This window comes from Sander lucioperca, chromosome 18 (assembly GCF_008315115.2).
Source record: "Sander lucioperca isolate FBNREF2018 chromosome 18, SLUC_FBN_1.2, whole genome shotgun sequence".
Classification (NCBI taxonomy): Eukaryota; Metazoa; Chordata; class Actinopteri; order Perciformes; family Percidae; genus Sander; species Sander lucioperca.
Window position 1 is genome coordinate 11934096 of NC_050190.1, and position 23022 is coordinate 11957117.

Genomic DNA, 23022 nt, shown 5'->3' on the forward strand with positions numbered 1-23022 from the left:
ACTGAAGAAGTGCGGGGTTGGAGTATTCAATATTGAGAATTTATTTAGCATTGAAGAAGGAAAATATAAAGCCTTGTTTTTGTTTTGTTTTAAGAAACTGGATTAATGAAGAGTTTTATTAATTAAGTTCTAGTTTACTTAAAAATAAAAAATAAAAAATTTGGGAAATAGGGAACTCTGGTCCACCCTCTGGATGGCGGTAATGCTCCACGCTAGTTGCCACCCGCCATTTAAACAAAACGAAGAAGACGTTTGTGGTACTGGAAAATAGTGGCAGAGTGAGACCTGTCAAACTTGTCTCTGCTGAGGGGCAGCTATCCCAAGGTGAGAGCGTGTCGTCTTTTGGTTCGTTTCTCTCCTTTAACCTGTCGGTCTGCAAGCAAGACCATGTTGGCCGTCAGAAACGCTCTCCGCCTCGGCTCCAGGTTGTCCATCCCCGCGGTGGCAAGGAGAGGATGCGCCGGAGCTTCCATCCCAGTGGACGATGTGGTGAACGGACTCACCGACGACCAGATACAGGTTAGCTAACGAGCAGGACAAAGTTCACTTATCTGTGCAGACAACAGCTGGCTGTAAAAACAAACAGTCCTAGAGTCTTATTAAACAAAGCTAAAGTACAGTATGGTTTAATACATTTTACGGACAAAAGAAGACGTTATTTAGGGCGCTGTGCACATGTTGTGATGACATAACGAGACCTTGATATTAGCCGACCCAGCTAAGCTAACCATCTAGCAAATAGTTGTTTCGCACTTGACAGCCTAAGTTACCTAGTGTCAGTCTAGATTAATTTAGTTTGCTCTTATTTAATTACTAAACAAGAGGCACTAATGGCTTCACAATGAGGCAGCTTTTTAAGCGTAACCAGCTTGATTTACCACAATTAGCCCTGCTAGCTACAACGCTGCCAGCTAACTTCAAGTCATCATAATGGAAAGTTAGTTAAGGGGTGAAAGGCTCATTCAACATTGACATGATTTCTACTCAAAATGTATCAACTAAACGCAAGGTGACAGCTCGTCAATTACTTTGGACCAAGTGAGAGAGCCTGGACACTGGGAGGAGGACAGGGGTGGGGTTTATATAAAGGATTTGATTGGGTGAAAGTGTCTGTCCTCTAATTCTGGGTATTATGAAATTGAATATACCTGTAAAGTCAAGTTAGCAGATTTCTGCATTATTATGAAATATATTAGCACATTCACCTGTAACTCAAACAGCACACTTTTATATCTCTATCTATATCTATATCTCAGTCTGCCATGCAGTCAAATGAAGGCGGAACATGGTAACTAATGCCTGTCTGCTAATTTTTCAGTGCTTTTAATAAAATAATGACATATATGAGTGGGTTATTTTAAAGTATGTTGTGTGTGTCATGTCTTTTGCACAGCTCAGGCAGACAGTTCGTAAATTCTGTGCAGAAAAGCTTGCACCTCAAGCTGACGAGATCGACAAGACAAATGAATTTCCAGGAATGCGGGTGAGTTGAAAAGTTCCATTGTGCACCATACCCGTAGTTCCCTGATTGAGTTAAATAGTTCAGAAAGTGGTAGCATTATCGTGAATATGATCCACACCCCTGCTGTGTTTCATATGGGAGTTGTGTATTTCCGCATGTAAATTTGCCATCAAACCTAGAGCAGGATTTCTGTTGTGGTTACATTTTGCGTCGTCTCTCCACCAGGATTTTTGGAAAGCCATGGGGGAGATGGGACTCCTTGGGATCACTGCTCCAGGTAAGACAGCTGGAGAAAAAAATCTATATTTAGAAGTAGTTGCAGCTACTTATAGGAAACTGGTCTTCTCGTTTTTAGTTTTTATTTATTCTCTACATCTCTTTTCAGTGGAGTATGGGGGCACAGGATTGGGCTACCTCGATCATGTCATTGTGATGGAGGAAATGTCACGAGTGTCAGCAGCCATTGCTCTCAGTTATGGTGCCCACTCTAACCTCTGTGTCAACCAGATGGTACGCCACGGCAACGAGAAACAGAAGGAGAAGTACTTGCCAAAGGTCAGGACCAAAATACTTTACACAACTGCTTAAAACACACATAAAACTACAAACTAAGATGGATTTAATTCTTCATCACGGTCTTTCCTGTTGCCAGTTAATGACAGGAGAGCATGTAGGAGCTCTGGCCATGAGTGAGCCCAACGCCGGCTCTGATGTTGTAGCAATGAAACTCAAAGCCAAGAAGCAAGGTAGGACACCCCGTGCATAAGTGTTACTTTAAGTCATTCTATATTGTGCTTTTTGTATACTTCTCTTGTATTGTCTTCACTTTTATTCATATTTGTAGTTTATATACTTCTAGTTATTTCTTCCTCTTTTTTTCGCACTTATTTCTGGCCTTGTGCTTCTGCAGCACCTGACATCTTATCTTTTAGTTCATATATTTCTACTCATGCATGTTTACAGTATAGGCCTGCCATCTAAATATTGCTAGATATGCTGTGGTTGCTCTGCTGCTGATCATTAATTATTAATTTAACCCTTTTCACAATAAATATTGCATTTGCCAAGGTACTCTTACTCAGCAAGGTGGCATGTGTGTGCGGGATGGCCAGATTTTAGTCAAGATGGCAGCAAGGTGAAAAGTTAAAACCTGTTTACAGACTTATCCTCTGACAGACAGTGTGTGTATACGTTAACGCCATCTCATGTCACATCACCTCTCTGACAAGCTAAATAGCCTGATAAGAGTAAACTATTTAGGCTGTTTTTTGGAGCTTTATTTCCTCAGCTAATAAACTATCATAAAGTGTAGTGTCTGCATGCTGCGATGAAGAGCAGCATTCAGCCGCTTCCCTAAACTTTATCTCAATTAGAGACCAGAGTCATAAACGAGGCTCTGTGTCTGTCAGTCGGTCTGAATGAAATACTAATATACCATATCAGCAGAGCAATAACGTATTGCACAGCAGCATAACAATTAACTAACCACAATCGCAGTTCTGCACTCACACCATCTCTCTTTTAACCTTTGAATACCATTTTAAGATTTGACTATGGATCCAGAGAAATGGTTTTAAAATCTTATTTCTGCAGTTTGACTCTGTTTTAGTTTCACTTCATTTCTATTTTGACTTTGTATTTTTCTGCAGGTGACTACTATGTTCTGAATGGCAACAAGTTTTGGATCACAAATGGGCCAGATGCCGATGTCCTTATTGTTTATGCAAAGACAGATCCCGAGGCCCATCAAAGAGGCATCACAGCTTTCGTTGTTGAAAAGGTAAATCCAGTCGAATAGAGACCTATTCTTCTCGATCTCAGGATTTACTTGTGTCTTCGGGACGTGGTGTGTTTAAATGTTTCGGTCTGTTCTGGGTATTGCATTTGAATTAATATAATAACAAATTATGCAAAACTAGCATGAATCATAGTAACTAAAATAAGTTTTTGCACATGTGTATGTTTTTGTAGGGAATGCCTGGATTCTCCACGGCGCAGAAGCTAGACAAACTGGGCATGAGGGGCTCCAATACCTGCGAGCTTATCTTTGAAGACTGCAAAATACCAGGTGTGTGCATTAGGGAGTGACAAGGGAATCAATTGTCGCTCCCATCCCATCCCGAGCCCACGAAAATCCTGAAAAAATCCTTGTCCTGCAAAATCCCGAGAGAAAGACTCCCGAATCCCATCCCGCTCCCGTTTCATTCCCTATGTTGTTTAAAGTTATCAGACTCTGTTGCCCCCCTGTAGCATGTTTGTTTAATCGCGGTCAAATCACTGAGGTTGCCTCGGAAATTTAGGCTATACTATACATGCATTACCTGCAGGCCTAGGCAATTTCATCATGTAATTCCTAACGGAGATCTTCTCACAGCTCCTGAAAATGGATTGAGGGGTCCTTCGATGACACTTGCAACAGCTTCTTTCCAGAATCCATTTTGCCGACTCTCGGTGTAGTCGCTGATGATGATTGATTGGCTTGTGAACAGGGCAGCTGCTTTGTCTTGCTCTGATAAGCTACTCTGCGGGAGGCAGTAGCTAGCTAGTTTGTTGAGCAGTAAGTGGTTCTCTTTTCTAAAACGAAATGCCTCACAATCTTTTGGGCGCATTCACCGCATTGCCAGCGCCATTTTTTTATTTAATCTCCGGCTTTGTCCCGCTCCCGTCCGCTTCCGTTGATTTCTATGCTCTATTCCGTCCCTATTACGTTACCAACAGTGAAATTGACTTGCGTACCGCGGGACTCCCGCGGGAAAACCGTGACCCACGGGAGTCCCGAAAAATTGTCATCCACTAATGTGCATATACGTGCACTTGTGTAAAGCAGGACACTCCATAGATCATTCGTTCTTGGCTCATTTCTTTGAGCCAAATGTGATCATCTGATTGAGATTTTTTTTTTTTGTAGAGGAGAACGTCCTTGGTCCGTTGAACAAAGGTGTTTATGTGATGATGAGCGGCTTAGATCTGGAGAGGCTGGTGCTTTCATCAGGCCCTATTGGGTAAGTTCATATCAGAAATAAGCTTGAATTAAACTGTTTTGCATGGTGCTCAGTGCTGTAGTGCACTTATTCACTCATATTTATTACCCTAAATAATTGCTTATTAATCTGACCTTTGGTTTTGAATATAAGATGCAATAAGATAAGCCTTTATTGATCCCCAGAGGGGAAATTTGGTTGTTGTTGTTGTTGTTGTTGTAGCAGCACAAGGACAGAAATAAATACAGATGAATGAATAAAGAAAATAAAGGGTATATAAAACTAAAATAAGAATAGATTAAAATAAAAAAAAAATAGAAACTCTAAAAGATCAAAGACAAACATTACAAGTGACAGTGACCGACTCAGCAAGTCCCGTATATGTAAACGGTGTACAACGGACTAATGTATAATATGATGAAGTAATGATACAAAGTCTTTGTCTGTATTAATCAATAATTATAATAGAAATATAGTATATGTTAAACAGTATAAGACATTAATATAATATAGTACAGTATAATATAGTATGGCATCTAAGATGTAGTACAAGGTGAAATGTAGTGATATAGTAGTAGACATAATATAGTAGTACAGCAATATAACATAGAATATCACATATCGTATCAGTTTTTACATATTAGTATAGGAGTATAGTGTAACATTTAATACATATTAAATATAGGATAATATATAGCAAAGTACAGCATTGCAGCAAATATATTGTATCTCATAACTCTGCTTTGGGTTTTTTGAGGAAGTAGTTTGTGTCTGCTGGTCAGACTTTGTGGCTTGCTTGCATCCAAAACAAAAACTAGTGACCCACCCATTTAGTTTGCATATGTAAGTTAACATTTGTCTACAATGGTAAAAACAGTGTTAACGTTCTCACCTATTATTTCTGGAACACTTAGAAATGTTTCTAAAGCGAGAAGTAAAACATTATTGCTTTGTTCCAAGTGCTTATCAAATACAATGTTTCATATTGGCAACAGAAAAGCAGTTTTAAAGATGTTCACACAAACTTGATCAACAGCATGATTGCTGGACTCACACCGCTGACATTCAAATAATGATCAACTTAGAAGACTAAATCCAGGGAAACTACATGACTGACATCAAAATGAATGTTCACTTTTTTTTAGGGTTTCCACAGGGTCTTAAAAAGTCTAACATTTCAAAATCAAAATTTTAGGCTTTTAAACATTACATTTGCTGAAGTATTGTGTTTTAGGTCTTAAATCATTTTAAACGGGTCTTAATTTTCCTACGTCCATGTAACACTACCTCTAATGCTCATTGAATAATGAAAATGGTCTTAAAAAGTTTTTGACTTGGTGAAACCTGCAGAAACCCTGTTTTCTTGTTTCTAGCATCCTGCAATTTCCATTATGTGAGCCTTAAATATAAATATCCTATTATATGAGACTTGTTTAAAATGTTTAGCAGTCTTAAAAATTAGCATTACTTTTCAGCATCATGCAGGCTGTTTTGGACTATGCTGTTCCCTACCTGCACATCAGAGAAGCTTTTGGACAAAAGATTGGACACTTTCAGGTTTGACCTTCAGTCTTCACTTTATACAAGTAGTGTTTGAAAATTCACTGTGTACACTCATCTAAAGAATTATTAGGAACACCTGTTAAATTTCACGTTAATGAAATTATCTAATCAACCAGTCATATGGCAGCTGCTTCAATACATTTAGGGGTGTGGTCCAGGTCTAGACAATCTCCTGAAGGGCTGAAAGGTGATCTAAAACAACTTTGAGCGTGGCATGGTTGTTGGTGCCAGACGGGCTAGTCTGAGTATTTCACAATCTGCTCAGTTACTGGGATTTTCACACACAACCTTTTCTAGGGATTACAAAGAATGGTCTGAAAAAGGAAAAACATCCAGGATGCAGCAGTCCTGTGGGTGAAAATGCCTTGTTGATGCTAGAGGTCAGAGGAGAATGGGCTGATTGATTCAAGCTGATAGAAGATCAGCTTTGACTCAAATAACCACTCGTTACAACCGAGGTATGCTGCAAAGCATTTGTGAAGCCACAACACGCACAACCTTGAGGCGGATGGGCTACACCAGCAGAAGACCCCACCGGGTACCACTCATCTCCACTAAAAATAGGAAAATGGGGCTACAATTTGCACAAGCTCACCAAAATTGGACAGTTGAAGACTGGAAAAATGTTGCCTGGTCTGATGAGTCTCGATTTCCGTTGAGACATTCAGATGGTAGAGTCAGAATTTGGTGTAAACAGAATGAGATCATGGATCCGTCATACCTTGTTACCACTGGGCAGGCTGGTGGTGGTGGTGTAATGGTGTGGGGGGATCCCTTTCGCCTTCAGAACTGCCTTAATTCTTTGTCATTGATTCAGCAAGGTGCTGGAAGCATTCTTTAGAAATGTTGGCCCATATTGATAGGATAGGGTCAAACACAGTATTAGTATGGTGTTCCTAATAATCCTTTAGGTGAGTGTATATGCTTTGTAAAATGAAATACCTTTTGGTGTGAAGCTGGCAGCTATAGAACTTAAAACTGTAAGTTGACTTGAGTGAAATTACCATAATGCTTTATGTTAATCTGTTTGCAGCTAATGCAAGGCAAGATGGCTGACATGTACACCAGGCTGAGCTCCTGTCGGCAGTATGTGTACAACGTCGCCCGGGCTTGTGACAAAGGACACTTCAGTTCAATGGTGAGAGCATTTTTTTTTTTTTATCTACTCCTGTTGCACCCTGTTTAGAAAAAGATTATTTAAAGTTTGCTTCAAAGGTTTTACTATTTTTTTAAGTGCATTTGGACCATATTTCAATGCATGTGTGTGAATTTTTCTTTCTACAACTTACAACAATGTTTTCGGGTTGTCCATCCTACTCTTGTGAACGCGATATCTCAGGAACACCTTGAGGGAATTTTTCAGATTTGGCCCAAACGTGCACTTGGACTCAAGGATCTCAACGGGTCAGAATTTGATGGTCAAAGGTCAAGGTCACTGTGACCTCATAAAACACGCTTTGGCCATAACTCAAGAATTCTTATGCTATATATTACAAAATACACCTTTTACCTACCTTTGCATACCTTTTTATTAAATTCCTTCAAAGCCTTCACTACATACAGTATATTATATGAATGTGGACAGTCATGGATGTAAACTGCAAATTGACTGGTTGGCGGAGGCATAAAACCGCAAGCCAGTAATTCTAGGCATTTTTAATATTGCATTGTTGCATTTCATTAATGCATTGATTTAAAATCTATTTTTTAATTATCTAAATTGATCTCCTTAAATGGTGTTAAATACATCTTTGAAATGGCGTGTTTAACGGGTTTGATGCCAACTTACTGCATACAATTTGCAAAATTTGGAGCTAGCTTTTCCGAGCTGTCAAAACTTCCAAAACTGTTTGTAATTTCAGAAAATGAGTTGAAGAAGAGTTTTTGGAAAAGAAATCTTGTCAGTGACCTATACAATTTCATAGTGCCAGATGGTAGTTATGTGTTTGACTTTTCATATTGTGGTAAAGTATTGTTAAATTGATTCTAGTTTGCATAAAAACAAATGCCTCAGACTTAACATGATGGAACCCTATGAAGAATGAAATATGTTTAATTCTGTTGACACTCCCCAAGCCAGCGTCCTATTTTACTCTTTCTTAAATTGCTGTTAAATTGTAATTTTTTCCCCCACCGCTGCACACAGTGGCCGCGTTGACTTGTGTTGTCATTGCAGGACTGTGCTGGAGTGATCCTGTATGCTGCGGAGAATGCCACTCAGGTTGCTTTAGATGGCATTCAGTGTTTGGGTAAGTGCCAAGAAACTGAGTGGCTCAAATGAAAACCTTAAAATAAAATATATACAGTACTGTCAAGTGGGAATTAAGTTATTTCAGTCAGGAGGAGAATCAATTTTATGGACAAAAAAACATTTCTGATGTAACATAGAAATTATTAGATTCTGGGTTTATTAACCTCCTAAGGATGGGGTCTAGTTGCTGGTGTGAAGGTGGTTTGATGTTGAAATCATTGAGGAGGTGCAGCTCAATGGCAAGCTGACCAGTGAATGGCTGCAGTGATGATAAGAGAGAGGAGGCTTACTCGACTGCATAGTGTGAACATGGAGGAAGTTACCTCGTGTGTGTGTGTGTGTGTGTGTGTGTGTGTTTGTTCCTTCCTTCCTTCCTGATTGAACTCCTTTTCATAAGATTCATTTTAATGAGAATGTTTAACAGTCATGATGTGATTTCTAGAATTTACCTCTTTGTGTTCATGTGATATTGCCTGTTGCCATTTTCACCTCATGCCAAGCTTTGATGAAACTGAGTGCACATGACATATTATCGCCTTGTTTTTCCCACTAATGGCTTTGATTGTATAGTATTTTGTACACAGAATGGCGTCATTATGCAAACAAATGACCATGTCAAGTTAACCAAGTGTGAATGTTTTTTTTCCTCATATTTTATACTACATCATATACTACAACTATACTTCAGGTGCAAAATACACATTGGTTGACTTATCAACATGAAACGCAAGTTTTATCAGTAGCTACTGACAAAGATGTTAAGAGCTCAGGGACTCATTTAGTGCACATTTTATTTCTGCAGTATGTGCTTTAACTCGTAAAGCAACCCGCTGCGTTACTGCACACCAACTTGAATCTATGTGCCACTTGTCAACAGGTGGGAATGGCTACATCAACGACTACCCCATGGGGCGATTCTTGCGTGATGCAAAGCTGTATGAAATCGGCGCAGGCACAAGTGAAATTCGCCGGCTGATTATTGGACGAGCCTTCAACTCCTTGTACAAATAATCCACACTGAGAAATGGCAATCGCTAAAGACTGTACAAAGTGGTTTGCTGTGGATGAACACAATTACTCTCACCCAGGGCCTTACACTGTTGGAATTGTTGATGCTGTTAGGATGTTGGATTACCACACGTTTCAGAATCATTGTCACACTGTATTTAAATTCATTTACAAAGCATAATATGGGCTGATTCATGATTTCAATGCAAACTGATTACTGTTTCTGATCAATAAGGGGAAAAAACAGCTAATGTCAGAGTATTCTGTTGTAGAGAATAAGTATTAGAAAAAAAATAGTCCATTTTTGGGAGCCAACATTCCACTGTTGTACTGTCTGTACAGTCCAACTGGAGAAACCCTCCTAAAGATCTTCTCCAAAGGACAAATTGTAGATGTACAGTGTGAAAAAAATAATGTAGTTTTGTTTGCCATGAATAAAAGAAATGTTTTGAGTTTGTGTCAATTTTACTGAAGCACTGCATTTAGAAAAACAGAAAAAAACATAAAGAAAACTTACACGTGTCTGTAATCTGTGTAGCCGCTGAACAGAGCTCCTTGTTTCTAGAATAACCAACGGGGAGACAGTAGTTCAGACAATGATGAAACTATCCCAGTGCTTTTGAATAATACATGTTTAAGGGTGGATTTTCCCTTTTACAGGAAACAAGACATTACTATCTCTAACACAGTGGTGACGGGAATGAGATGTTAGTAAGAAATTAGATTAAAATATTTTATAAGAATATATCCTAAAAATCAGTGATGCATGAATGTAGGAAATAACAAAAGAGTTTAAAACAAATAACCCAGCCTTTAACATGTGGTGTGATCACAGACACTTTCTGGAATTGATTGAGAAAGTGACTTTAATATTTAGGGAATCTTTCAGCTGTGGAATATTAATTAAAAAAATATATACTTAAGTAAAAGTTTGTATACTGCACTATAGAATTAGAAGTACAAGCAGCACAATGTGCTGCAGTAACAACAGTGAAAGTGGTAATTATGCTGAGTGTTTTTTAACATTATTGATGCATTACATTTAGGAAGTACTTTTATGTAGGTTGCCAGGATGTAGATAACTACTCTTAGGTAGTTTAACCTGTAAAAATCCGTTATGTTTTTAACCTGATCACATTTTGTATGTAAAATCGTAATATGCAAAGCAAACAAGTAACTATAGCTATCAGGAGATAATATTGAAATTAAAATTAAATATTTCCCTGTGAAATCAGATTGTTTTTTCGCCAAGTAGGTTTTCACATTAAAGGAATTTGCTTTGGTGTAACGGGGCATAGACAAGGAACATTTTTTTTTTTTAATTCAAAGATATGTACAATGTAACAGTTTAAAATGAAAGCTAGGCAGGATGCGCAACAATATATTCTCGGGCATACGCAAAGGTTCACATGGTTCAAAGTAGTATAAACTAGCAAAAAAGTGAAAATATAAATTGAGTACAGGTACCTCAAAATTATTTTACTCTTAAGAGCAGTTTTTAGTTAAATGGCTGCGGATGAACCTAAAATATTGATTGTACAATCTGAAGAGAACAAGCAAGTACACAGTTAATGCAAGAGACCACATATGAACTGACTAATGTCATTTAAAAAAAGTTAGTTCTGATGAGGGGGCTGCAAAGCTATAAAAAAAATCCATGTGTGTAAACTGAATTTCCTCCTTTTTACTTCCTCTCTTTGAAACGGACTTCAAGTGAAATACCATGTATCTGTTAACCCTTCTGAAGACCTGTGATGTTCTCAAAGACAATCAATCAAACTATCTCCACCAGTTGCCTGTCCTGAAAGTGGCAGGTGGCCCATTCTCCTTTCAAAAGCACAATGACAAGATGAAGGATGATGGTTTACATCAGAGATGATGGAGCATCTGTGGCACACAGCAGTCAGTTTGTAGACAACTGGTTTTTTAAGTCTCTTATCAGATTGTTATATCCAGTAAATGGCTTTGCTGATATAATTGTACTGTTTTTTTTAAACAGGCCTGGTTTGTTATCAGATTAGGTCTCTATCCTTAAAATGAAACATGCTGGGGGTGGCAGTAGCTCAGTCCGTAGGGACTTGGCTTGGGAAACGGAGGGTCACCGGGTTCAAGTCCCCATGCGGTCCATGTACCTGATGTACAGAGTGTAGACTAGTGCCTTGCTCAAGGGCCAACTGCTCGGGGTGCCTGTCTATGGGCAACCCCGGCATCTCTACATTAGTGCATGTATAGGTCCTGGGCATGTGTGTGTATTTCAGGCCTGTGTGTAATGTGTGCAACTAACAAAGAGTGAAGAAATGTAAAGTATGTCTTCTTCTTCTTAATAAAGAGTTTATAAGTTGTCACTTTCTAAAGGGTTAATCAATCATTTTGCTTTGCAGATCAGTAATAAGTGATTCCAATGCAAACTTCTGGGCTTCCAGGCTGTGAGCCCAGATGTTTGTGAAGGAAGCTGCTGTGGAACTTCTGTCAGTGGAGTGTGCTTTGTCCTTTTAGCTGTATGGCTCTTTATGAAGCAGGAAGGACTCCTCCCTTCAGGGGAGACAAACTAATTGCCTTATTGTCAAGCGAAGGTTTCCTCTTTACAATAAGCTTCGAGTCTGGAGCTAATGTAAGTGAGTCATTGATTTGTTGGATGCTATTTACCTTTATAAAGGGTTTGTACATTTGAACTACAATAGATGTATAAGTGGTTAATAAACAATTTGCTAAAGCTTTATAGCTCAGTTATAAGCCAATATTAAGAATAACTTTTGGTTTGCTCAATTAAAAAAAAATCCCTTTGAGTTGTTGGACTGTTTGACCACTTCCTTGGATCAATATCCATTTATTAACAACTAATTTAACATTTTACTACTTGTAAATGCAGACTTGATGGCTTGTTATAAAGTGAGAAACTCATATTAATGGAATATCAACATACATGTATTACCAAATGTTAAAGATAAACACAGGACACACAACCTGGCAACCCCGAAGTTGTTCCTATATTAATGGATCATAACTGATCTATAATGCATTATTAAATTGTTTGTAAACATTAATAAAACAATTAGTTTTAACTCATAAACCTCTTTTCCAGATGTGAATTATTAGAAAGTGACACCAGGATAATTAATATCCGTTTAAAGTAGGCATTAAAGTAGGCCTATAAAGCAGCAGCCATTAGCAGTAAGTAGATAGGAGAAGGGTACTTGGAACTTGCAGTAGTTTGCAGACGTAATTAATGTAGGCCTATGCAAACATGTGGTATATTAGCACCTGTCTGACATTAGTGTGGGTTTCAATCATGTAACGTGCCAGTCAGATTATTTACGGTATGTTGCGGTCTACAGTATGACATATATTTGCTACTTTTTTATTTCACTTTATTTTAGTTTGGTGAACTAAACTGCAGGGCAATGTAGAGACATCAGGAGAAGACAATTTGATCTTAATTTGCACACACACACACACACACACACACACACACACACACACACACACACACACACACACACACACACACACACACACACACACACACACACACAGTCTTCACTACTGTACAAAACTAGCCCATAATGTCAAAATCCCAGGTTCCACTAGCCTACATAAAATGAAATTATATGAAATGAAAACAGAAAGTCACATGAGAGACAATAAACTGCTCCGCATCAGTGCCCCAGGAGGCACCATGCACTCACATGTCAGAGCAGGTTCTGGTCATGAGCCAGAGCTGAGCACCACAGATCCTTCATTCAGAGCCCAGCTCCCCCACTCACCGCTGCTGCCAGGGTTAATACAAGTGTAAAAAGAACAGGGCTTAAAGACATTAACTAGGTGAAAGCCATCTGTCAGCCACAGCGGGGCTGCTGCCAGGGACGGTGACATGTGGACGGCGCGTCAGTGGCCCTTTAAGAAACTCCATGTTTTCGCTACATGATGCGTCAACATAAAAAAGCGGATGATGCTGTTATGTAAAAACACGCTGAAGTGAGCCGTAGTTTGCAGGGAGCTTGCTGAATGCTTAGAACGCATCACTTCGTCTTCTAAACCAGGATTGTGGTTTAAAGTGTTCCGACTGCTGATTTCTACGCGTAGCGCACGGGGCAGTGCAGTTTGGAGTGAAGAGGGGGGAAAAAAGGCTTCAGCCGATCAACTCAACGTGATCCTCCACTCTGTTTTCCTCCTTCACTTGCGGGAAGCGTACACCTGACGCATCACTCTCGCCCTGTGGAAGTGATCTTCCTTCTTAAAATCTGCTTATTTTCTATTCTTCAAAGCGATAAAACACAACAGACTTCAACTCTTATCGCTTCTCGGACAAAACTGAAAGTGGACAGGACGAGATCGAGCTCCGGGTTGGAGTAATGTGTCAGCACAGCAGATAAACAGATCTTTCCTTACTGGTGGTGATCTAGAAACCCGAGAGGCAACTTTTGGAGCTCTCTGTTACTTCTCCCTTCACTTCAGTCGTCTTTTATCGCCTAAACGGTGAGTAGAGATTCCTCCAGCTCGTGATCGCAGAAAATGTCACTCGTGCAGCTTCTGTTGGAGTCAAGTTTGAGGCTCGACTCTGCTGCGGAGTCTGTGTTTGTGGATTTGCTATCACTTTTAAGGTTGTTTGGTGAATATGGAAGATGTTTTAAGCCTGCTAATATCCAGGAAAACATGCTAGAGGCATTCAAATATCCTGGTGGCATTTTCTTTTAGATTTAGAGCTGGATGATGAGCCGATTAACCAATTAGTTAACTGAATCATCACAAATACCCAAAATTCACTGCTTCCAGGTTCTCAAATGTGGATATTTGCTGCTTTTCTATCATAATAAACTGAATATTTTTGGCTTTGGGAGTGTAAGTAGCCTACATTTACTCAAAACTTCACTCAAGTACAACTTTAAAACTATTTGTACTTTACTGTAGTGTATCCATTTATGCTACTTAATACTACTACTCCACTACTTCTCAGAATGAAATATTGTCCACTAAATGTATTTAACATATAGTACATTTAACCACCTAAAAGTAGGCTAGATGGTAGATTAAATGGGCTCCTTATCAACCAGATACAAAATTAAAATGCTCATTATATGTTAATGCTTCAGTAATACGAATAACGTATAATAATATAGGACTGTCATGGACCATTCCGCTTGCACAATGAGCAGTTTTAATATTTTAAGTACCTTTTGCAGAAAATACTTGTATACTTCCAAGGAGAGAAAAAGGGACAGGAGCACACAGATTGATGTACACCGTTAATAGTGCACACAGACTGGTTCTGACACTACTGTGTCTCCATTAGAGTGAAAATTGACAAAGACATAAGGCAAACGCATAAATAGTCGACCTAGAACAGGTGTGCAATTACCATTTAGATAACTGGTTGGATAATGGATCCAAATGCCACACCCCACACACTATAAGTACACCAGGAACAAAACAACACATAATATATCTGACATTTACAAAGATAAAAGTATAAAAAGTACAAGCACTGCATACATCAAGTGTAATTCATTTTTGAAAGTCAATTTAGCATGTAGACAACGTGTGCTGCTTCAGTTTATGGTGTCTTTTTTTTTTTTTACCAATTTGTGGCTGTGTAAAGTATTTGGCGTCTGACATGTTAGATGCACAGCAGGAAAAGAAACCTGTCTGTTGATTAGACAACCAGGAGACTGTTAGATCATTTTGTGGTGACCGTCTGTCTCTCAGATTGCGACTATGTAATCAAGGGAGGCTCTGAGCCGATATCATTTAGAGAAGGATCCCTTTTGAGGACCTTACGATGTTTAAGGCTAATGTTTTTGATCCTGCCTGCCAGAGGATAAAGTGGTCCGTGAGGAATTGGTGAAAGCTCCTGTTTTCTTAACTGGAATTCCATATCTGTATAAAGGGCCCTCTGATAGGCCGAAGAGATAGATGCTGTGGGGTAACCCCTATGCTGGAAACGCTCTTTCATTTCAACAGCTTGGCTGATTACTATCAGCTTTCAGAAGTGTGTTTGTGATAGGTTGTAGTTTCAACAGTGCTGTTGTTTCCTTTGTAAAGTGTTAAGTCTAGAAAGTGAATAAAGGTTTCATGATGTTCCAGAGTGTCCTATCAGAGTTTTTATGTTTCAGAAAAGCAGTCAGCTCTGCTCTATTACCTCTCCAGATACCCAATGGCAATTGTACACCTGTTCTAGGTCGACTATACTATATATGAGTTTGTCTTATGTCTTTGTCCAATTTGACTCTAAAGAAGACAGTACTGTTAAAATGTTAGTCTGTAAATCAATCAAGTGTGCTCGGGTGTAATTATTTCTCTTTCCCTGGAACTGAGAAGCACCTGATTCAGCTGCTGGCAGATGCACAGAGAACCAGCTGTTTCAACAGTAATTCTGTACTTTTACTTGTAGAGGAGTATTTTCACACTCTGTTGGTACTTTTAATTAAGTAAGGGATCTGAATACTTCTTTCACCACTGGATTGATAAAACAAAATTTTGAAGACTTCAGCTTGGGCTCTGAGAACTTGTTATGGACATGTTTCTCTCTTTCTGACATTTTATAGATTAGGTGTTCAGATAAAGGAAATATTTAGCGGATTAATGACTAATGACAAAAGTTGTGTGAGTTGCAGCCTGTTGCAACCCTGTTTGGATTAAAAATCATCTAATATGTGGAAAGCCGATCACCTCCTGCTGTAAAAGGCCTTTGAAAAGTACATGTTCTGACATGACATCAGGGTTATAATGCATGACATACAAGTTGCCTAGTGAGTTCTTCAGTACAATGGTGTTTGAAAAGCCTCTTGTGCACAGAAAAGCATGACAATAGAGTTTCAGTTCTGGAGGTCGTGGTAGATTTGTGTCTAGTCAGTTCTCCGCAGCCTTCTTTGACAGGCCTGTCATAGCAGCATGTTGGATAGAAGTGCAGTGCCCACACCTGAGCCATAAAGCTGGATATCAATCCTGGACATAATCCCATTATTTCTGAAGAAGTGTCCTGTTGTGGCCACAGAGAGGAGGAGGAGGAGGAGGAGGAGGAGGAGGAGGAGGAGCGGAACATGCCTCCTGTCACCCAAACACACTGTCCTCCCTGCTGTCCCAAAGGAGACAAATACTTCCTGCTCAGATACACAGGCCACATGTGGTCAGAAGAAAGGACAGCAAAAAAGAGAATTTAATAGAATACTGTAGGTGTTAGCACATATTCCAATTGAAAAGCATATTAAATCAAATCTAACAAATCTAATGCAAAAAAAATCTATTTTAGCAAGTGACAACAATACCCAATATGAATGCCTTTTATTGTTCATGAAGTTGCATTGGAAAAGTACACTGACACATCCCTTTTTTCCAAAACAATTATCATGGTGACACTGTTGTTAAATATTATTTAACAGGAACTCAGCTTATTGGGCCTGATTCTTTTTGGATGGTATTCAGTTCACGCTACCTTGCACTGAATGGCATAACTTTTCAACCTATTGCTGTCAGTTACTAATACTTTACTTCCTCCATTTTCCAGCAGCTTCAGTTGCAAGTTAGTCTACAGGAAATCTCTTGGACCCAGAGATGTTGTTTCCTCTAAACTTTCATGATTGAAATTTCATCTATAGGCCTAGTGAATAAAATGTAACTTGGTTGCTGAGAGTTGCATGTTGGACAATTAGTGTAATAAGCATAATTAGCTAATTATCAGGTAAAAATATATTTTTTTCTCTTTGTAAAAATCTTTGACTCTAATATGTCAACAAATGAAACGAGAGTGTTGACCCTGGCTTTAACCAGTGTTCAGATTTCTCTTCTGGAAATGTATGCAAATGTGTACACGTATAATAAGAGAATGCCTCATTTGCGTATTTAAACATAAGATTTAAAAAAAAATGTTACTACAAAAAGTAATTGTCTTAATCAATGTAAGTAATCAACTGGGGAAGTTTGATGTTGATATCTTTTAGTTAATTTGTTTTACCCTATTCACCCTATAGTGTTTACCCTTAAGCTAATATGCTAATTAATCAAATTGCCCTACATGCAACCTTTAGCAACCAAGCTTAATTTTATCCACTAGGCCTATAGTTGACATTTCAATCATAAGAGTTAATAAGAAACAACATTTCTGGGTTTCATATGGGCCGTATAGGAGTTTTCAGTCAGTAATAGTCAGTCATAGTTTATTACATCATTTGGGTAAGATTTGCATGGCCATGTGGCTGCTGGGCCGTAAATCATTGGCACTGACACATTGAATCTCAAATATCCAAGCTAATGGTATTTACCTTAGTAAAAATAACTTATATGATGAAAATATGTAATTGTAGATTGTGCCTAATTGGTCAGGTATCTTTCTTAATCAACGTTTAAAGGCTAATTCAGGTTTATTACATCTTGGGTCTTACTTTTCTAAATATTGCCATAATTCCTGTTGGTTATAATAACATTGCTCTCACCAAGCTGTTTGCTGAGATCATAGCCAGATTAACCTGCTTGGGGGCCCGGAGGCAAAAATTACCTTCTGGGACCCTAATAAACCCACATTCATGTAGTAATATGCAACATACAAGCACTAAAGAAGAAGAAGAATGCCTTAGGCTATATACAGGGGGTTTAAGCAGCCTAAAAGGAGACTAACAGGCACTACCCAGGGCTAAAAAAAGCTCTTCACCTTTTAATCTATGTGTTTTTATTTACAGTTAATGTTCTCTAACATGTACGTATTTATTAGTAGTGTTCCCCTCACTTCTGAGACCAAAGCTACGCCCTTAAATGTCGTAAAACTAGATTCACACATAGTGAAGACCTTTTATGATCAGGTAATGAAGCAGGGCCCAATCATATCATTTATTGTGTTTTAATAATACACTTTTTCTATAGAAATGTTCATTAAAATTGGCCCAAACCAGTTGAACCCTAGGACTCTAAGCCCTAACCCTGAAGAGTTCTGAAACCGCAGGACAGATGTTTTCTGTTGGTAATCTGGCTTTGTGTGAAATCTGGGAATAGCAACATTGTTTAAAAGAAGTCCAGCAGGGACAGAAACACCAACGGTCAGACAATACAACCGCCCAGATTAGTCAATCTTAATTGAAAGAGAAAACTGATGACCCAAGCTTTCCGTTAAAAACATGCATCAGAGTTTACAGACTACAGTTCAACTTTGACCCACTGTACTTACTTAGTTGTGCGTGCAAAAAATATTTCCTGCAATTTGGGATTATTACACTAATTTCAGGTTTTACCTCCAAATAACAGGTTTAGATAATCTTACTAAACTGTTGACCTAATTACCACTTGTCTGATTGTTTGGCTTTGTTGTAGCGAAGTGTTCCCAGATTTCAGCAGTTACTTTGCAATAGTACAGTGTTATCCTAACCAATAGATATGATGGGGAAAACTGTGAAAATAAGACCAAGTTGTAAAGCTGAATTATGCTTTGTGGCTACCATATAATGTACAGAAAATTGTATTCAACGTTTTATAATGCTAATGAGTTTCACAGTTGGATCTTAATCTAGTTCGGAATATTTCTCTGGCTTGATTCTTGAGTGTCTCAGGATAAGCAACGCTGCGCTGGAGCCTGCAATCCTCTAAAAGCCATTAGCCAGCCTCTCTCTCTCCCTCTCTCCCAGTCTTTCTTTTCCTGACTCACCCTGGCACAATGCCCGAGACACAGCTGTGAAAATTACAGGTCTGTTTCATGGAAACATAGAAGAAGAGGAGGCAGGGTTGGTGGGGAGGGAAGCAGAAACAGAGCAGAGACCCACAGCCGCGGCGTCAGCTGTTGGCCAGCCCACAGCTGCAGTGGATGTGGAGCTTTCAGAGCCGGGGTCTTGCTCACTACTCACACACACTGGGATTGTTTACATTGTGTGTGTGTGTGTTGTGTGTGTGTGTGTGTGTGTGTGTGTGTGTGTGTGTGTGTGTGTGTGAAGGGGGGATATTAAACCCTGTTTGGCTATGGCCTAACAGAACAGAAGCCCTCACTGTGACTGACAAACGTCAGGCTCCTTCAGTGAAAGCAACATGGCACCAAGCGTCCTTCAGTTTGGCAGATGCTAAAAGCATGACTGAGGCCCTGGCAGGTGGGCAGGCGAACGACCGCCCCCTCCTTGCTCCTTCCTCCGCTGGGTTGAAAATCCAGCGACTGGCCTCCTCTATCAGAGAGTCATTGTTCATGATGATGATGACAATCCCTCTCTGTCTCCATTCTCTGTGCTATCTCAATCCATCACTCTCTTGTCTTTTGCCTCCCCTCCCTCCCCCCTCCCGTCGCTGTCTCTCACACATTCTCTTAATTCTTCTTCTCCCTTGTTCTCTCCTGCTCTCCCAGAAAGTCTATGTCCAACTATGTATCTCTGAGGAGCTGTCAGGCAAAGAAAAGCAGGGTGAATGTGAAAAATTGCCCCTCTGATTTCTACTAAGTTGACTTTTCTCCTGCTCGATGAGATGTGAGGTGTGTGATTCACTCTCCACTTTCTCCACTCCTCTCCGGTGCTTTGCTTCCATCTTTTTGAATTCAGTCTTCATCACTATCTCTCCATCTATCTAGCTCTTTTTTTCTCTTCTCCATCTTTGCCAGTCAGGCTGGCTGGCATCTTGCCCCGTCTCTTTGAAGAGGAACAGTAGAAGCAGATAATTATACTTCCTGTCCTGTATGTGCTCTATAGTGCTGAACTGCCATCTCTACATCTGTAGGCTACATGCTGAAGCAGAGAAATAACAGCTTACTACCTGTTCTGTTGTATAACAACGTAAGGTTTCCAAGAGTAGTTGTATGCTAAGTCTAAAAAATTCACCGATCAACTTTAGAATATAGACTCTCACCTACTTTTGCACCATCAATGTCTCAGCTGTCTCAGGTATAATCTACGCCTCCCCATTATGTTCTATCATTTTTTGCTCATTGTTTTTGTGCTAAATTCCTATGGAGTAGATGTTCCTGTATTGTCATATTTCTAAGAAAAGATCAGTTTCAGTCTTGTCTTTTAATATTTTCTCTTGAAAAATGTCTAAACCTACACAAACAATATCTTGCATGAATAAGTTGTCATCACACAAACAAACCAGTCGTGTACCACATTGTTGCTACCAGCCATGCATGACACAAGTATTCAGCCAGTTGTATGACAATGACAGGTTGCTGCATTGGTTAGAAGGGATGAGGCCTCCTGGATGACTTCAGTTGATTGCGTGTATAGTGAATGAATCATCACATTGAAAACATGTTCCACTTTAATGTTAGATCGCTGTACACCTCACTACCTCTCCTGCTGTATAGTGAAATTGACAGTGAACATTTTGCCTCACATTCATCAGCACTGCCAGGACATTTTCAACAGGTGTTGCTGCCCAGCTGCTTTTCTTCACATGACTAAATAGACCACATCCACAGGTGGTTTAAGGAGTGGATGTTTATTACATCTTGGGTGCAATAACACATCATTGCTGTGTGTAACTACAGTCACATCACCCAGGATGGGTCTTATCCTCTTCAACTCCGTCTCTCAAAACTAAGACAAATATTGCAGGGCTCAACGCTTACTTTTTAAAGTGGTTGCCTGCTTGGCAACCAGGCATTAGCTTTTGGTTGCCGAAATTGACAATACAGTTGCCATGTTTTAAACTGCCTATATTTGGAGCAATGAATTTCTTATCTAACTACCGCACATTTTAATAATGAAACAATGAGATAATGGCTTGCAATATAATTTCCCATCTCTCTCAAATAGGGGTGCAGCGTATCACAAAACTCATGGTTCGGATCACGGTTTTGAGTCACGGATCGGATGAATTTTCGGATCAGCACAAAAAAGGGGGGAATTTAAATGATTATCAAAAATGTAATAACAATAACTTTGAACAATTATTACTTCTTTCACCAGTAAATTGCTGTTAAAAGACAAAAACAGATGAGAAAAGGGTATTTTGCAATAACTTTGAATGCACCACGAGGTTTACCAGTTTTAAGTAAACGCAACCTTTATTCTCATGTGTTGTTTTTCTGACAACAGCAGTGACCAGTTAGCCTAGAAATCTAGACGCACCCTAGCGGCAGCAAATGTAATTTGCAGCCAGGGTCAGTCTAGCAACTCTCCATTGAATTGCGAGCTGGAAAAACCAAATTCTGGTCAGGCCAATCACATCGTGTATAGAGTCGGTGGGCGGGTTTAACATAAGGACGGCAGAGTTGCGACGGTTCCCTGCTACTTGAAAACAAAGAAGATGGCTGTTGCTGCTGGTGAACAGCGGTCTTTCGAATCGGTTTTGGCCACGACTCTGGAAGGCTTAGAGTTAAGCACTGAAGTCATTCTTAAAAAGGAAGATGTGTTCAGAGTTTTGCCGACCGGATACGGCAAAAGTTTAATCTATCAACTAGCGTTGCTCTGATTGGCTATTGCGTGCAGAGGGAATTTGAAAGACAACCGTTTATCCCGCCCCTCGGATTGAGCCCTGCCAATGGTGAATTCCCAGACCCAACATCTTGATGTGGGTCTGGCTCAAGGGGGTAAGCTTCTCTCCACAATACGGACCTCCTATGGTGCCATTTTGATGCTAACAAGCACTCACCCGCCGTTAGCATTCCATTGACTGCCATTCATTTTGACGTCACTTTGACAGTGAATAACTTTATATCTGAAGCGTTTAAAGACTTTATTTGTCCATTGTTTATTTCTAAAGAAACACAACAATGTATAAAAGGCTCCATTACCTTGTATCTCACGTTATGGCTCCATAGCAGACGTTTTTGTAAAAATAGGCTAACGATTGTGTCATAACCACGCGACTTACTGTCGCATAGTAGAGGAATTACCGTATAGTACAGGAGAAGCTCGCAGGCAGTTTCGACTTACATTAGCTGTTTAAGTTTAATTACTAATGTTAACTAGCATTTTAGAACCCTCTATTGTTCACAAGGGACAGAGAGACAGATTGACAAACCACTTTTGGCTACCATGATAACACCTTGGCCACTAAAAGGTTATATGAGGTGAAGGACTCCAAGCAGACACATACAAGCTAGTTTTAAGCAGCAAAAAAGCAGTTTTGTCACACCAGCAAGAAGGGATTTTTTTGGCCACTTGGGGCAGCAGAAACAAGTTGTGAACACAACGTTGACATATCATAATTTAAAGCTGGAGTGCGGAGCTTTTGTCTCCCTCCTCTGGCAAGGAGAGTAATTACACAAACACTGTTGACATGCTTAAAGGTGCCCTGCCACACAAAACCATCTTTACTTGTATTTTTTAAAATATGTTAGGTCCATATGTGTTTGTGTTATGTCGTGAATGTGAAAATGAACTGCTACCTCCTCTGTCAGCTCTAGCCACTGAAAAGAAATAAGCGGAGAAATCAGGCCAATTACAAAAGCTGGTCAGTCTGACGTGGTGTTGCCTGAGCTCATTACTATTCATGAGCTCGCCCAGTTTTACTGGGTAAAGGATGCTGATAGCCAGGCTCTCATTGGCTAGCTGTTAGCCAATCAGAGTCAAGCAGCTTAACTCGTTGAATATTAATGAGAACTGGCACAAATCGAGCTGAGTCTTCCTGCAGGCTTTCTATACCAGCTAGAATGACTTGAAACAAGGTAACCACAAAAATGTTACAGAGTCCATGGTAGAACTTCAGACAGAAGTAATAAAATACGTGTGGCAGGGCACCTTTAAGAAAAGCAGTTGGATTCATAATGCCCAGTCACTGTGGGCTCTCCCCCCTTCCTGCCTGTAAAGGTATTGGGATGTACAAGAAGACTTTATAACACTGTAACCAATCAAAAAGCCAGA

At 39.6% G+C, this 23022-nt stretch overlaps 2 protein-coding genes across 2 annotated transcripts in view; both read left to right on the top strand.

The window, feature by feature from the left end:
* The first annotated feature begins 235 nt into the window (after positions 1 to 235).
* ivd (isovaleryl-CoA dehydrogenase) lies at positions 236 to 9668 on the top strand. The gene is made up of 13 exons (XM_031278514.2): positions 236 to 347; positions 378 to 519; positions 1394 to 1483; positions 1688 to 1739; positions 1848 to 2017; positions 2115 to 2208; positions 3112 to 3242; positions 3434 to 3530; positions 4371 to 4464; positions 5919 to 6000; positions 7040 to 7144; positions 8183 to 8255; positions 9135 to 9668. The coding sequence occupies exons 2-13, from the start codon at positions 388 to 390 to the stop codon at positions 9266 to 9268; spliced, it is 1254 nt and encodes a 417-aa protein (XP_031134374.1). The 5' UTR covers positions 236 to 347; positions 378 to 387; the 3' UTR covers positions 9269 to 9668.
* A 3405-nt stretch (positions 9669 to 13073) lies between these two features.
* The window catches only part of bahd1 (bromo adjacent homology domain containing 1), a 28980-nt gene continuing 19031 nt past the window's right edge, over positions 13074 to 23022 (top strand). Inside the window, exon 1 of the mRNA XM_031278938.2 lies at positions 13074 to 13741. The gene's annotated coding sequence lies outside the window, so the exon portion shown is untranslated. The remainder of the gene's footprint in view (positions 13742 to 23022) is intronic.

Coding starts and splice junctions, on each gene's coding strand:
- ivd (XM_031278514.2), top strand. CDS start 388: ATGTTGGCCGTCAGAAACGCTCTCCGCCTCGGCTCCAGGTTGTCCATC. Junction 1,740..1,847: donor CCTTGGGATCACTGCTCCAG/GTAAGACAGCTG, acceptor ATCTCTTTTCAG/TGGAGTATGGGGGCACAGGA. Junction 4,465..5,918: donor CTTTCATCAGGCCCTATTGG/GTAAGTTCATAT, acceptor ATTACTTTTCAG/CATCATGCAGGCTGTTTTGG.